The 14,544-nt window shown below is 44.0% G+C and overlaps 1 protein-coding gene across 1 annotated transcript in view; it reads left to right on the forward strand.

Moving 5' to 3' along the window:
- The window catches only part of MTNR1B (melatonin receptor 1B), a 36,827-nt gene extending 25,371 nt beyond the window's left edge, over positions 1 to 11,456 (forward strand). Inside the window, exon 2 of the mRNA XM_032220153.1 lies at positions 10,618 to 11,456. Within this exon, the coding sequence (XP_032076044.1) occupies positions 10,618 to 11,456 (839 nt within the window). The remainder of the gene's footprint in view (positions 1 to 10,617) is intronic.
- Positions 11,457 to 14,544: the final 3,088 nt, after the last annotated feature.

The raw sequence follows: 14,544 nt of genomic DNA on the forward strand, positions 1-14,544 counted from the left end.
GGGATCAGAAGTGGTATTTGCCGGCTCTCTGAACTACTCAAAATTTCCACTACCAGTTTGCCCGAACCAGTCTGAACTGGCTTAATATCACCTCTGGGCAAAACGCTGACTCTGTAAACTGCTCAGAGTGGGCTATAAAAGCACCGTGAAGCGGTGTATGTAAGTGCAATTGCTACTGCTAACTGCATTGTAAACTGCACTAGTGTGAGAAATTGTGGTGGTTCATTCTCTTTCAGCTTAATAAGTATAATCTTTATTGTCATTGTACTTAAATACAACGAAATTGGTTTTAACCTCACTGGTGCAAAATTATAACAGAAACAAAGAAAGAAAGAAAAAGAAAGAAAACTAGCGTGTGCATGGAGTGATTGTGGTTGTATTTAAAAGTCTGACAGCCCAAGGATAGAAACTATCTTTAAACCTCTTTGTTCGGCTGGCTATACTTTGATGTCTTCTGCCCTATGGTAGAAGTGCGAAGAGACACTGACCAGGGTGTGAATCATCTCTGAGTATCTTCCTTACTCTGCTAAAGCAGCGAGACCTGGCGATGTCATCCAGTGGTGTCAGAGGGCAATGGTTTCTTGTGCCAAATTGATCCCTCTCTCTCATGCCTTCCTGTCCGCAACTGTTAAACCAGCTTACCATAATATAACGTGAATACAAACGTCAATAATTGTACATTTACAATGCACGGCGGTTTTTGAGCTCCAGATTTTTGAGACGGCATTTCATCGCCATCCTCATAAACTGAAATGAAATAGAAAATATATTCAACAATGAAATGAAACTAAACTCAAATAAAGGAGTAATGAAATTAAAATGCAATAAGTGACATAACTCTTCACCAAGTGTTATGTCAAACAAGGCTGCAAGGCGGTTTTGCACAAAGTATAGAGGGTGAAGTGTTTAGCCAATATTGTTTTTCTTTTTAAAAATTCGGTTTTGTAAAAAAAAAAAACAATTAAAAAATTCATGGGCCCCCTTTGGGCTCCACGGGCCCCGGCAACCAATGGTTTCTTGTGCCGAATTGATCACTCTCTGTAGTGCCTTCCTGTCCGCAGCTGTTAAACCAGCATACCATACTATAATAAAATATGTGAGGACACTTTCTATGGTGGACCAATAGAAAGAGGGCATCAGCCGTTGTTCCACCTGATTTTTTTCGCAGGACTCTAAGGAAATGAAGTCTCTGTTGGGCCTTGCCAATCACCCGAGACGTGTTGTTTTTCCAGGTGAGATCTTAACTAATAAGCACTCCCAAGAATTTAAAAGAGGAAACCCTCTCCACGCACACAATAGAAAGTCCTCAATTTATGACATTCATCGATGACCATGTGCAGTCATAACACTGCTGAAAAAAGTGACTTACAACCCATCCTTGTTCTTACGACCAATATCATGACATCCCCACAGTCACATGATCAAAATGCGAGTGTTTGGCAATTGTCATATATTTATGAAACTTGTTGTGACTTTGCGAGACCCTTTCCAACAAACAAAGTCAGTGGGGGAACCAGGATCACTTCACAACTGTATGATTCACTTAATGACCGCAATGTTTGACCTAATGTCTGCAGCAACAGAGTTTGTAAAATTGGACGCAATTTACTTAACAACTACCTCACTTAGCAACGGAACCTCCATTCCCAATCAGGTTTGTAAATCAAGGAATACTTGTATCAAAGACAGTGAAAAGGTAGATTTCTAAAATTGAACTGGGAAGGAAATTCAATCAACAGGGAAATAGTAGTCAAACTTTCTCACTAATAGTCCTCATTCTTTGGAATATCCTATCCCTGAAATTTTGGGAACAATAGCAATAGCAATAGCAGTTCGACTTATATACCGCTTCATAGGGCTTTCAGCCCTCTCTAAGCTGTTTACAGAGTCAGCATATTGCCCCCAACAATCCGGGTCCTCATTTTACCCACCTCGGACGGATGGAAGGCTGAGTCAACCCTGAGCCGGTGAGATTCGAACCGCTGAACTGCTGAACTAGCAGTCAGCTGAAGTGGCCTGCAGTACTGCACTCTACCTGCACTCTACCGACTGCGCCACCTCAGCTCTCACCCCTCAATAACTTTGCGGGGTTTTTGGAGACCACTAAAGTAAGCTATCTTCAAATTGTGACCTGTGTGTTGATTGTTTCTTATTGCTGTTTTGTATTCAAAACATTTTGTACAAGCCTCAGTAAAGCTCCAGGAAAGGAGCAGCATATGAGAAATAAAATAGTGCAAATATAAAACAAAGACAAAGGATTATTGGATCCCGTGCGTGTCGTGAGAAAGAGAGTGTGCTGCCTGTGATGAAGACACAAAGGAATTGTAGGAAGAAATGTCCATTTAGGATTAGTTCCAAATGGAGAGAAAGACATTGGAAACATAGAGGCTGTTTGGAAAGATGGTTTAATGGTGGAGAGAATCACATGGTTTGAGATCTTGGGCAAGTGAGCACATGGAAGAGAGAGAGAGATTTATACCCTCTGTTGGGCTTTGATTTTGAGCGTATCCTATTGGTTGCAGTCAAGACTCCCATGGGGCTATGCAGGGGTAACTTTGTAGGCTGTCTGGAGTCCCAGGCTTAGTTGAACCTGGATGGGTGATGCAATCTTCCCAGGTGTCATATGGTGAGATGGGTGGAGAGCTAAACCTATTAAGTGATGAGGGTGAAGGTCTTTTGTCTTGTAGATAGGATGGCCCAGTCTTTCTGGGGCTACTAACAAAGGTGGGGGCTGCTTTCCAAGAGCGTGTTTTTACTTTTCTCATCCAGGGTGGTATAATATTCTGCCTTTTTAATATTTCCTGGAAGATTTCATTCTTCTAGGAGAGGGGTGGGTGCTAACTTCCTACAGAATGTAGGAATCTAGATTGGTGAATCTATCATCCCACCACTCTGCTAGACTTCGTGACTCAAGAGATCCATCCAAGCTTTAGGGGAAGGCTATCCCCCCCCATACCAGGGGTGAAATGCTACCGGTTCGGGCCAGTTCGACCGAACCGGTAGTAAAAATAATGCTGCCATTCACCCGAACCAGTAGTTTTAAAAAATGCTTTAAAAAGTTTTTTTTAAAGTTCCAACGATGAGCTGTGCGACAATCCGCTGTGCCTGATTGTCTGTGAGGTTCCTGCTTGTTGCCATTTTGTGTGAAGTCGAGCTGCTTTTACATTGTGTGTGAGTCAGTTGTGCAGCTTTTGTGTTATTTTTGTGTAAAGTGGGATAGTTGGTTTTTGAGCTCTCTGTGAGGTTCCTGCTTGTTGCAGGGGCCCTTTTGTGTGAAGTCCAGCTGCTTTTACGTTGTGTGTGAGTCAGTTGCTCAGCCATGCCCACTTGGTCATGTCACATATAAGAGCCGAGGTGGCGCAGTGGTTAGGGTGCAGTACTGCAGGCCACTTCAGCTGACTGTTATCTGCAGTTCAGCGGTTCTAATCTTACCAGCTCAAAGGATGACTCAGCCTTCCATCCTTCCGAGATGGGTGAAATGAGGACCCAGACTGTGGGGGCAATATGCTGACTCTGTAAACCGCTTAGAGAGGGCTGAAAGCCTTATGAAGTGGTATATAAGTCTAACTGCTATTGCTATTGCTGCCACCAAGCCATGCCCACCAAAACAGTAGGGAGAAAATTTCAAATTTCCCCACTGCACCATACTATTAACTCCTGTCTACAAAACCTTCATGTATGTGATAAAGTTGATGAATCTAGCAGGCTCTAATTTCCCTTTGTAACACGAACAGATGGGCAAGACCACCAATGGCTTACAGCAGTGATGGGATTCAAATAATTTAACAACCGGTTCTCTGCCCTAATGACCAGCTGAATAGGCGTGGCTCAGTGGTCATATGACTGGGTGGGTGTGGCCAATTCAACCTCACTCACGTTGATGGGCGCTTCGCCTTAGCTGTTACAATGTAATAAGGGTTAACGGGAGAGGCAGTTTCTGTAAGCAGGGCAATAAAGATCAGGCTAGAAACAGCATCAGAATGTTTCCTTCCTCCCTTCCTTACAAGATTAGCTCTGAAAAGTGGGGAAAAACAAAAGGAGAACCACCAGTTCTCCCAACTGCTTAGAAAGTTAACAACCGGTTCTCCCGAATAGGTGCGAACTGGCTGAATCCCACCACTGGCTTACAGGCACTTCACCCTACAAGCACATACTGTTAAAACCATGCCTCCTGTATTTACTAATGGGAGAAAGGTCTAGAGTTTCCAAACCTTTCAAAGCTTCATTTTGGTTGCTATGGACCCATTTGGCAATTCAGAAACTAAATCAGAGGCTGGGAAACTTCATTGGGATGGAACACATCAGTACTCCAAGCCAGAATGGGGGGAAGCAAAGCAGAAGAAATTAAATATGCAATCAAGAAGCCATAGCTTTACAGAGACCATCCATCCAATGATGCATAGTCTATCTCTTCTAGGAACTAGATCAATGCTTCCCAATTTTGGCAAGTTACAGACGGGTGAATTTCAAATCTCCTGAATATTCAGTAGAAGCTATATTGGCTGGGAAATTCTGTGAGCTGAAACCCATCCATGTGGAATTTGTCAAGGTTGGAAAATACTGCACTAGACTACCAATGAGAATCTTACACTCCCTAAAATTATACGCATCCTTTACTTTTATGCAACTCTTAATGTATTTTTTTTAGCAAGCTAAAAAGAGAACTTACAATTAGAATAACAGAGTTGGAAGTGGCCTTGGAGGTCTTCTAGTCCAACCCCCTGCTCAAGTAAGAGACCCTGTACCATTTCGGAACATATGAAAGGAAATATGAACATATGAAAGGAAGGTAATTTGGTTTACTGCACAGATTGGGAGGTTGTTTGAGCTGTAGGCCTAAGTTGCCTTGTATGAATCTAGGATTTGGTGATCCTAAGCCAAGGGTGTGAAGGGCCGAGGGCCGAATCCAGCCCATGGGGTGCTTAGATCTGGCCCATGGGGCCACCCCGGAAACAGCAAAGGACTGGCCCATGGTGCCTTTGCTGGTGAAAATGGAGGTCAGTAGCATCACCTATGCCCTCATAAGCTCTGTTTTTGCTGGCAGAGTTACAGAAGGCCATCGCAGCTGAAAATGAAACTCGGGAGACTGTTTTCACTGGCAGAGCGCTTGGGCTACCAGGTGCCCCCGACATGAATGATGTTGAGCTGGCCACGCCCACCCTGGCCAGGCCTACCCTGGCCCCCTGAGGTCAAACACAACCCTGAGATGACCCACAATGAAATTGAGTTTGACACCCCTGTCCTAAGCTTCCTGAAAGTCAGCTGTAAAAAAATTAAAATTAAAATACCAAAATCCCCCCCCCAAGGTGTGCCATCTACTTTCTCAGGATTTGCTTATTGTATTTGAGCTGTGAAGATTAAATTAGCACAATTTTGTAATCAGATGCTTTTTTTAAAAAAAAATGTGGGGATAGATAAATTTGAAACAAGAGATGAAAGTGGATGTACATTTTAAATAATGCATGCAGGAAAAGGTAATTTCCAGGAATAGCATGCTGAATTCGGTAAGGGTGGAAGAGAGCAATTAATAGCTTGCTTTAAGCCAAAGAGGCAAGGCAAGAATTGCAACCACGGCTATGAAAAAATTAATATTTGCGGTGTTTAGGAAAAAAGATCACAGTGAAACATAAATTATATATATATATGTTGTATTTGTGCTGATAAATAAATAAAGGGAGACTAGTATAGATCTATTTCAAGCTATTTAGCTCTCATCAACTAGCCATACCCTTACTGGGATTAGAACCCGTGCTGTATTGCATCTTAGGCAGATGTGTTAACCATTAAGCCACAGGGTTCTTCTCCTTATCAGCTGAGCCAGGGAGTGGGTATGTATTTAGAGTTACAACCCCTGGTATGCCCAAATATGGGAGGAAGTCCACTGCTTCCATTCTCTGTCCATCGGCTCGTCACAAGAGACCATCCAGACAGAAACCCTATATATATAGATCCATATACATACACACACACACATACATACACACACAAACATACACATACACATACATAGGTACACTTTAAAAAAAAGAAAATGACACTATAGGTCACTGCACACCAGTACAACTAGACACAAGGACAGTTTTTTTCCCAAGTGCCATCACTCTGATAAACAACTAATTCCCACAACCCTGACAAGCTATTTACTAAGACTGTATTACTATTATTCTTCTCATCCTTCCTATTACAGTGTTTCCCCAAAAATAAGTCAGGGTTTTATTTTCTTTTGACCTCCGAAATAAGCGCTCGGCCTTATTTTCAGGGAGGTCTTATTATTTTTGAGGTGGAGGAGGTGGCGAGCGTGGTCACCTCATGGCTGCTGCTGTGTTGCAATATTTTCAGGGAGGTTTTATTTTTGGGGGAGGGCTTATTTTAGCACATGCACTCAAAAGCCCGATTGGGCTAATTATCTGGGGGTGGTCTTATTTTCAGAGAAACAGGGTACCTACCTCCTCCCACTTATAGTCATATCATTGTTGCTTGTATCTTTAGGATTTATATTGTCTTATTTAGTTTCCTAGTATGATTTGATTGCTTTTTAATATCCTATGACTATCCTAAGTGTTGTATCTTATTATTCTTGATGAATGTATTTTTTTAGGTACACTGAAAGCATATGCACCAAAGACAAATTCCTTGTGTCCAATCACACTATTCTATTCTATTCTATTCTATTCTATTCTATTCTATTCTACTCTACTCTACTCTACTCTATTATTCTGTTCTATTCTATTCTTTTTTAAAGTATCGCCAAATATAGCACAGTAACGTACTGAATTAACATTGCCACTAGCGCCCATCCTTCAGCTGTCTGTGGTGCTGAAAATTACCGTATTTTTGGACTATAAGACGCACTTCCTCCCCCCCCCCAAAAAAAATTGGGTGGAAATGTCTGTGTGCCTTATAGATCGAATACAGCCTTGTTTTTTGGCCTCCCGAACCCCCCCCCTTTCATCCCATTTTTTGCCAGAAACAGGCTCATTTTGGGTTCAGAAGTCCAAAACTGGGATGTGCAGAGGGTTTTGGGCACCTGCAGGGTGCTCCTGGGGGCTGGGGAGGACAAAAACTGGATGTGCAGAAGCTAAAAACTATTTTTTCCCCTTGTTTTCCTTTTCAAAATCTAGGTGCATCTTATACTCCAGTGCATCTTATATTCCGAAAAATACACTACATTCTCAATCTTGAGACCCAGTTTGGTGGAGTGGTTAAGGCACCAGGCTAGAAACCAGGAGACTGTGAATCCTAGTCCTGCCTTAGGCAGGAAGCCAGCTGTATGACCTTGGGCCATTCATTCTCTGCCTGTCTTAGTAATAAGACAATGACAAACCACTTTTATCAACATTGCCAAGACAACTGCAGGGACTCCTCCCAGCACTTGCCAGGAATTAAGGCTGATTCATAGGAGCAAAAATGAAAAAGAAAGAAGTTAGTATCTTATCTCCATTGTCCATTATCATTTCCCAGCCTAATGCTCTGCAGATGTGTTGAAGTACATTTCCCATAATTCCAGGCCAACTTTATTGTTTTACCGGAAACGATGAGAAATATAATTAACACATCTGGAAAGTACCACATTCGACATATCTGATGACTGGAAGGACCAATCTAAGGAAGACCACATCATTCTTTGAAGCAAAGGGATGCAAATATATATACATGTACATATTCTCTCTACTTTGCAGAGCAAAATCTGAGTTACGGAGTGCTTGCTATGTTTTGTTCCAAAGTCAGATATTTTTAAAACAACAAAACCCAATGGCTTCTCCTTATAAATTCAATCCCATATGCTAGCTAAATTTAATTTTAAAAAATGAACTGAATGTAATCCTGTCTGTTCAAATCAAATTCTAAAGTCTTACTGTAGCATGATGAGAACTGTGTGATAAAGGCATGTTGTACATAATAACAGAGTTAGAAAGGACCTTGGAGATCTTTTGATCTAAGCAGAGACCCTATATCCGTGATGGCGAAGAGCCATTTGATAGGGCACATGAGATGTTGTCTTGTCAGCTCCAGCGCGCATGTGCGCACTGGCCAGCTAACTTCGGCCTTCTTTTGAGGCCATTTTTCACTCTCCAGCGCGAAAAAACAGCCCTATGTTCAAACCAGAAGTTCAGGAACGGACTTCCGGTTTGTTCATAGGGCCGTTTTTTGCCCTCCGGAGCCTTCAGGGAAGCTGCCGGAGGGCCTCTGGGGGGCGGGGGGGCTGGTTTTGCCCTTCCCAGGTTCCTAGAAAGCCTCTGGAGCCTTGGGAGGGCAAAAAAAGCATGCCAAAAGCAGGGGGAGCGCCAGTTGCATGTAGATGCGTGCGGGGTGTAGTGTGTGCATGCACGCTAGGGTTGCGTGCATGGCATTATGGGTGTGGCACGCCCATGCATGACCCCCCTGCTCTTCCCCTGCTTTTGGCACAGGAGCTAAAAAGATTAGCCATCACTGTTCTTGGCAGAGACTATTCTGACCTAGGCTTCACCAGATCACAAAACAGACTCCTTGTCCTGAAAAAAAACCCCTTTTTTTGGCTTAAGTGAATTCCTAGCATTCACATCCAGCAACGTCCCATCAAACAGTCTTTCAAGGGTGAATTGCAAACACAGACCTTATCAGTCTTTGGATAGTTGCCAGGTCGATAGCTTCCAGATGCAACACTGTACAAGGAAATACTTGGCAAGGAGTCTTTTAGATAAGCAAATCTTCACACTAACAAACTAATTGTCTCCTGCAAACACCCCTCCCCTTTCACTCCTATTTATTCCCTATGGGAGGTCTCATTCAGTGTCCCCTTGGGCCTTTACTCCCGAGTCGATCTCTGCTCCTTAATTGTTCCCTTCTCCTGGCAGGTCTGTGCATGTGCACATCGGGCACAGGCTCCAGAACCGTTCTTCTGCCCCACTGATCTCTGACTTTGAGGGTAGCTGATAACTGTCGGATGGCTGTGGCCCCATCTCTGCCTCCAACGCAGAGCCCTCATCAGAGCCTTTTCCAGACTCCAGGACTGGCCCGTGTTCCTCCCCAAACTCCTCCACTGGAGGTGAAATTTTTATTGTTCTGTGAGCTGCACAGGTTGTGGTTACAACAGGGACAGCTATATAATTCTTTTTAAAATGAATAAGATAAAAAATAAACTTGCAGCCTTGTAATAGCAATAGCAATAGCAATAGCAATAGCAGTAGACTTATATACCGCTTCATAGGCCTTTCAGGCCTCTCTAAGCGGTTTACAGAGAGTCAGCATATTGCCCCCAACAATCTGGGTCCTCATTTTACCCACCTCGGAAGGATGGAAGGCTGAGTCAACCCTGAGCCGGTGAGATTTGAACCGCTGACCTGCTGATCTAGCAGTAGCCTGCAGTGCTGCATTTAACCACTGCGCCACCTTGGCTCTAAATAAGCCGGCAGATCTTCTAACCCCATGATGGCGAACCTATGGCATGTGTGCCAGAGGTGACATGCAGAGCCCTCTCTGTGGGCACGCATGCCATTGCCCCAGCTCAGCCAACTGGTTCTCAGGTTTCTGAGGTGCACATGCATGCTGTCCAGCTGTTCACTGTGTTTGTGGTGCTCTGGCATGCGCCTTCCAGTTTGGACACTCTGTGCCTAAAAGATTTGCTATCACTGGCCTAAATTATATTCAGAGTCGCCTGTAGAATACTGACACAAAACTAGGCCTCCTCCATCCACACCTGGAAAGCTTCAGATGAATGTTCTTTACGAAGAACTTTGGCTTTGCGACCCTATCTGGACCGGGAGGCCCTTCGGATGGTCACGCACGCCCTCGTCACCTCAAGACTGGATTACTGTAACGCACTCTACATGGGGCTGCCCCTGAAGAGTACTCAAAGACTGCAGTTGGTCCAGAATGCAGCCGTGCGAGCGATAATGGGTGTACCTAGATACACCCATGTTACACCTATCCTCTGCGAGTTGCACTGGCTTCCCATTGGTCTCCGGACACGCTTCAAGGTGCTAGTCGTTACTTTTAAAGCCCTACATGGTTTAGGACCTGACTAACTGAGAGACCGCCTCCTGCCATTTACCTCCCAAAGACCGATTAGATCACACAGATTGGGCTTCCTCCCGGTACCATCGGCGGGTGAATGTCGGCTGGCGACTCCCTGGGGGAGGGCCTTCTCTGTTGCTGCCCCGGACCCGAATGATCTCCCCGTAGAGATCCGGACCCTCACTACTCTTCCGGCCTTCCGTAAAGCCACTAAGACCTGGCTGTTGCGGCAGACCTGGGGCTGTTGATCAGCATCCAGCCCCATCTTAAGTGTATGTATGTTGTGTATTTTTTAAATGATTATATTTCTATTTTTAATTTTTAATTCCCTTGTTTGTCTGTAAGCCGCCCAGAGTCCCCTGGGAGTGGGCGGCATACAAATACCAATAAACTGGAATCTGGAAACTGGCTCCGTCCCATGTCTTAAATCAAGAGAAACAAAAAATGTACGTGCCAGTCCCAAACTGGTATCCAGTTCTAGAATGATTTTTTAAAAATTAGGTCTGCATATTCTCTTGAAATTTGTCCTTTATATCTGAAAGAGTTTCTCATTTTGGATATCCCAAGTCTTGACTTTGTCCTTCTCTCTCTCTCTCTCTCTTTCTCTCTTATTTTCTTTTTCAGGCAATGCATTTGTGGTTAGCTTGGCCCTGGCGGACTTAGTGGTGGCCTTGTACCCTTATCCTTTAGTCCTCGTTGCCCTTTTTCACAACGGCTGGTCCTTGGGAGAAACACACTGCAAAGCCAGCGGCTTTGTGATGGGATTGAGCGTGATAGGTTCCATCTTCAACATCACCGCCATTGCGATCAACAGATACTGCTACATTTGCCACAATTTTGTGTACAATAAAGTCTACAGTTGGTGGAACACGATACTCTATGTCTGTCTTGTCTGGGTTCTCACCGTGGTTGCAACCATGCCGAACTTTTTCGTTGGCTCCCTCAAGTACGATCAAAGGATCTATTCGTGCACCTTCACCCAAACGACCAGCTCCTCTTACACCATTGCCGTTGTCGTCATCCACTTCATCCTTCCAATCACCATTGTGAGCTTCTGCTACTTGAGGATCTGGATTCTGGTGATACGTGTGAGGAGGAAAGTCCAATCAGAACTGAAACTGAAGATAAAACCAAGCGACTTCCGAAACTTTCTCACCATGTTTGTTGTCTTTGTGATCTTCGCCTTTTGCTGGGCGCCGTTGAACTTCATAGGTCTGGCTGTGGCCATTAACCCTTCAGAAGTAGCACCCAAAATCCCCGAGTGGTTGTTCGTGGTGAGCTACTTCATGGCCTACTTCAACAGTTGCCTTAATGCAATAATCTACGGGCTTCTGAACCAAAATTTTCGGAAGGAATATAAACGAATTCTAATGTCCCTGTGGCTTCCCTCGTTGTTTCATCAGAACACTTCCAAAGCGGGAGACAGAAATATAGAAGAGCAAACTTTCTCCTGCTTTAAATAACAATGACCAAATTCATCCCAGTACGTTGTAAATAGAGGAATGTGAATTGTAAATGTCTCCCATCGCATGGAATCAAACTGAGTTCTTTGTACGTTTGTATGACTAAATCTTATTCTGCCACTCTATCGTGACCACATGGAACTCAGCTCTCAACAATTCTGTTTACATTTTTATTCACTAGGAACAATTTTAAAAATGGCTTTGGAATTTGGAAAGTCAACTCAAAGTTTTGTTTGTTTGCTTGCTTTAAGTTCAAAAACCTAGGTGGGGCTTCAACGTATGGACAGAAACAATTGTGAGCTTTGTTGAGTTTGTCCAAAATATGACTCTTAAAAAACGGAATCTGTCTCTAAGGAAAGAGGAACAAATGTAATTTAATGACCATTTTTTAATGGTAATTTGATGATTATTTAAACTTCTTTCAGCTGAATGCTGGTTCAGTCTAATATAGTACTAAAAGAGCAAAATGGGAATAGCAATGTCTATTTCTCAAAGTTGACTTAATTGTTGTTTATTATTTATTTATTAAATGTATGTTCCCTCCATCTCATTGTCAAATCACTCTGGGTGGCTTACCCAGAGTGCATAAAAAATGACGTATAAACATTAAGGCATTACCGTATTTTTCGGAGTATTTTTCCCTCAAAAAAGAGGGTGAAAATCTGGGTGCATCTTATACACTGAATACAGCATTTTTGGCCTCCTGAAACCAGGCCCCCTTTGCAAAAATGGCCATTCATAGCCTTTAGGAGGCTTCAAGAGTGCTCCGGGGGGGGGCAGAAATGAGTGAAAAACAGGCCATTTTTTGCTTGTTTTTGCCCCTCCCAGCCCCCAAGAGCACTCTATAAGCCTCCTAAAGGCTATGCATGCCCTTTTTTGACAAAAAAACTGTGTCCCAGGCAAGTCCAAAGGGGCTGATTTTGAGCCTCCTGTTGCGTTAGTTGCAAAGTCGTGTCCGACCCATCGCGACCTCATGGACAACATTCCTCCAGGCCTTCCTGTCCTCTACCATCCTCTGGAGTCCATTTAAGCTCATGCCTACTGCTTCGGTGACTCCATCCAGCTACCTCCTTCTCTGTTGCCCCCTTCTTCTTCTTTTCAATCTTTCCCAGGCTTTTGAGGCTCTTTTGGAAGGCCAAAAAGTTGGGAGATCACACTCAACTCATGGGGCACGATGTTCTAGACGGCGGGAGTCAATTAAATTGATTGCTGTATTTTTCGGAGTATAAGACGCACTGGAGTATAAGACGCACCAAGATTTTGAAGAGGCAAATTAAAAAAAAAGTTTTTGCACTCTGCAGACCTCCCAAAAATGGCCCTTTTTCACAAAAACGGGCCCATTTTTTGTCAGAAAGGGCATCATAGTCTTTAAGAGGCTTGTAGAGTGCTCCTGGGGGCTGGGGCAGGCAAAACGAGCAAATAAATGGCCCGATGTGCATCAAAAAAGGGCATGCATAGCCTTTAGGAGGTTTATAGAGTGCTCCTGCGGGCTGGGGGGCAAAAACAAGCAAAAAACAGCCAATTTTTAACTCATTTTTGCTCTCCCCAGCCCCCAGGAGCACTCTGAAAGCCTCTTAAAGGCTATGCACTGCCATTTTTGCAAAGGAGGTGGGGTTTCGGGAGGCCAAAAATGCTGTATTCAGTGTATAAGACACACCCAGATTTTTGAGGGAAAAAGGTGTGCCTTATACTCTGAAAAATATGATAAGCTGTCAGCTCATGATAGGTTCATTGTTGTTTTGTATATTGTCAAATTATAATACAAGTGGTGGGTCTCCAACCATGAAGATTCAATTGAAATCAGGTTCAGAGAGACCTTTCACACCTCCTCTTCCCAAAACCGGGTTTGTTGTTGTTGTTCTATTGCTAAGTCATGTCCAACTCTTCTCAACCCCATGAAACATGTCTTCCATTGTCCCCCCAGAGTTAGCTCAAATTCATACTCATTGCGTTGATGACACTATCTAACCATCTTATCCTCTGCTGTCCCCTTCTTCTTTGGCTTTCCATCTTTCCCAATGTCAGGATCTTTTCCAGTGAGTTGACTCTTCTCATTTGGTGGCCAGAGTATTTCAGCTTCAGTATCTGTCCTTCCAAAGAACACTCAAGGTTGGTTTCCTTTAGGAAAATCTGATTACTACATACATAATCACCAGGGTGGGATTCAAAAATTTTAGCGATCGGTTCTCCGCCCAGTTGCTGGGTGGGCATGGCCATGGTGGGTGTGGCCTACTTGGCCTCCTGTACTACAGCAGGCGGAGGGGTGTTTTCACTCTCCTCAGGCTGTGGAGGCTTCCCCGAGCCACTGGGAGGCTCTCTGGAGGCTGGAAACGGCTTCTGGAAGGCCCATTTTTTTGCTCCCCAGGCTCCAGAGGCTTTTCTTGAGCCTCTGGGAGGGGAAAAATGTCCTCCCCGGATTTCTGGAACTTCCAAGAGGCCCATTTTTCACCCTCCCAGAACCTCCGCATGGTCCCTACACTTACCTGGCATTCAAAACAGGCCATGTGGAGACTCCTAGGAGGGCCGGGTTGGGATGGGCAGGGCCAGCCAGTCCTTGTAACTACCAGTTCAGTGAACAGGATGCAAAATTAGCATCCAGTTCATCTGAACCAGTCTGAACCGGCTGAATCCCCCCCCCCCCCCCCGGATAATCATTTATAAGTGAGTTGAGCAATGAGCTTTCCCTGGTATCCTACGAAAACTCAGCCCTCTCACAATCAGTCAAGGGGTTTCCTCTCTGTCCCAACAAGTCTCATTCCAGAATCTTGCCCCAAAGGAACAAGAAGGCTCAATCTTGAGAATATTTGAGTGTTTACAAATCTTGCTGGGTTAGCACAGATGGATCCATAGGAAAACTCTCCCCATTCCTAATGAGTGTGCTTTAAATGTTCCCATGATTACCTTAAGTCATCTCGAGTCAGTAATCATGGCAGACAAAGGGAAGACTTAAAAACAAAATACATATTGTATTTTAAACACAGGTAGTCCTCGGCTTACAAAATAGTGGCCATTCAAAGTTTGCAACGGCACTGAAAAAAGTGGCATGACTGTTTTTCACACTTATGACCATTGCTGCATCCCCACAAAT

The sequence above is a fragment of the Thamnophis elegans genome, chromosome 6 (genome assembly GCF_009769535.1).
Source record: "Thamnophis elegans isolate rThaEle1 chromosome 6, rThaEle1.pri, whole genome shotgun sequence".
NCBI lineage: Eukaryota > Metazoa > Chordata > Lepidosauria > Squamata > Colubridae > Thamnophis > Thamnophis elegans.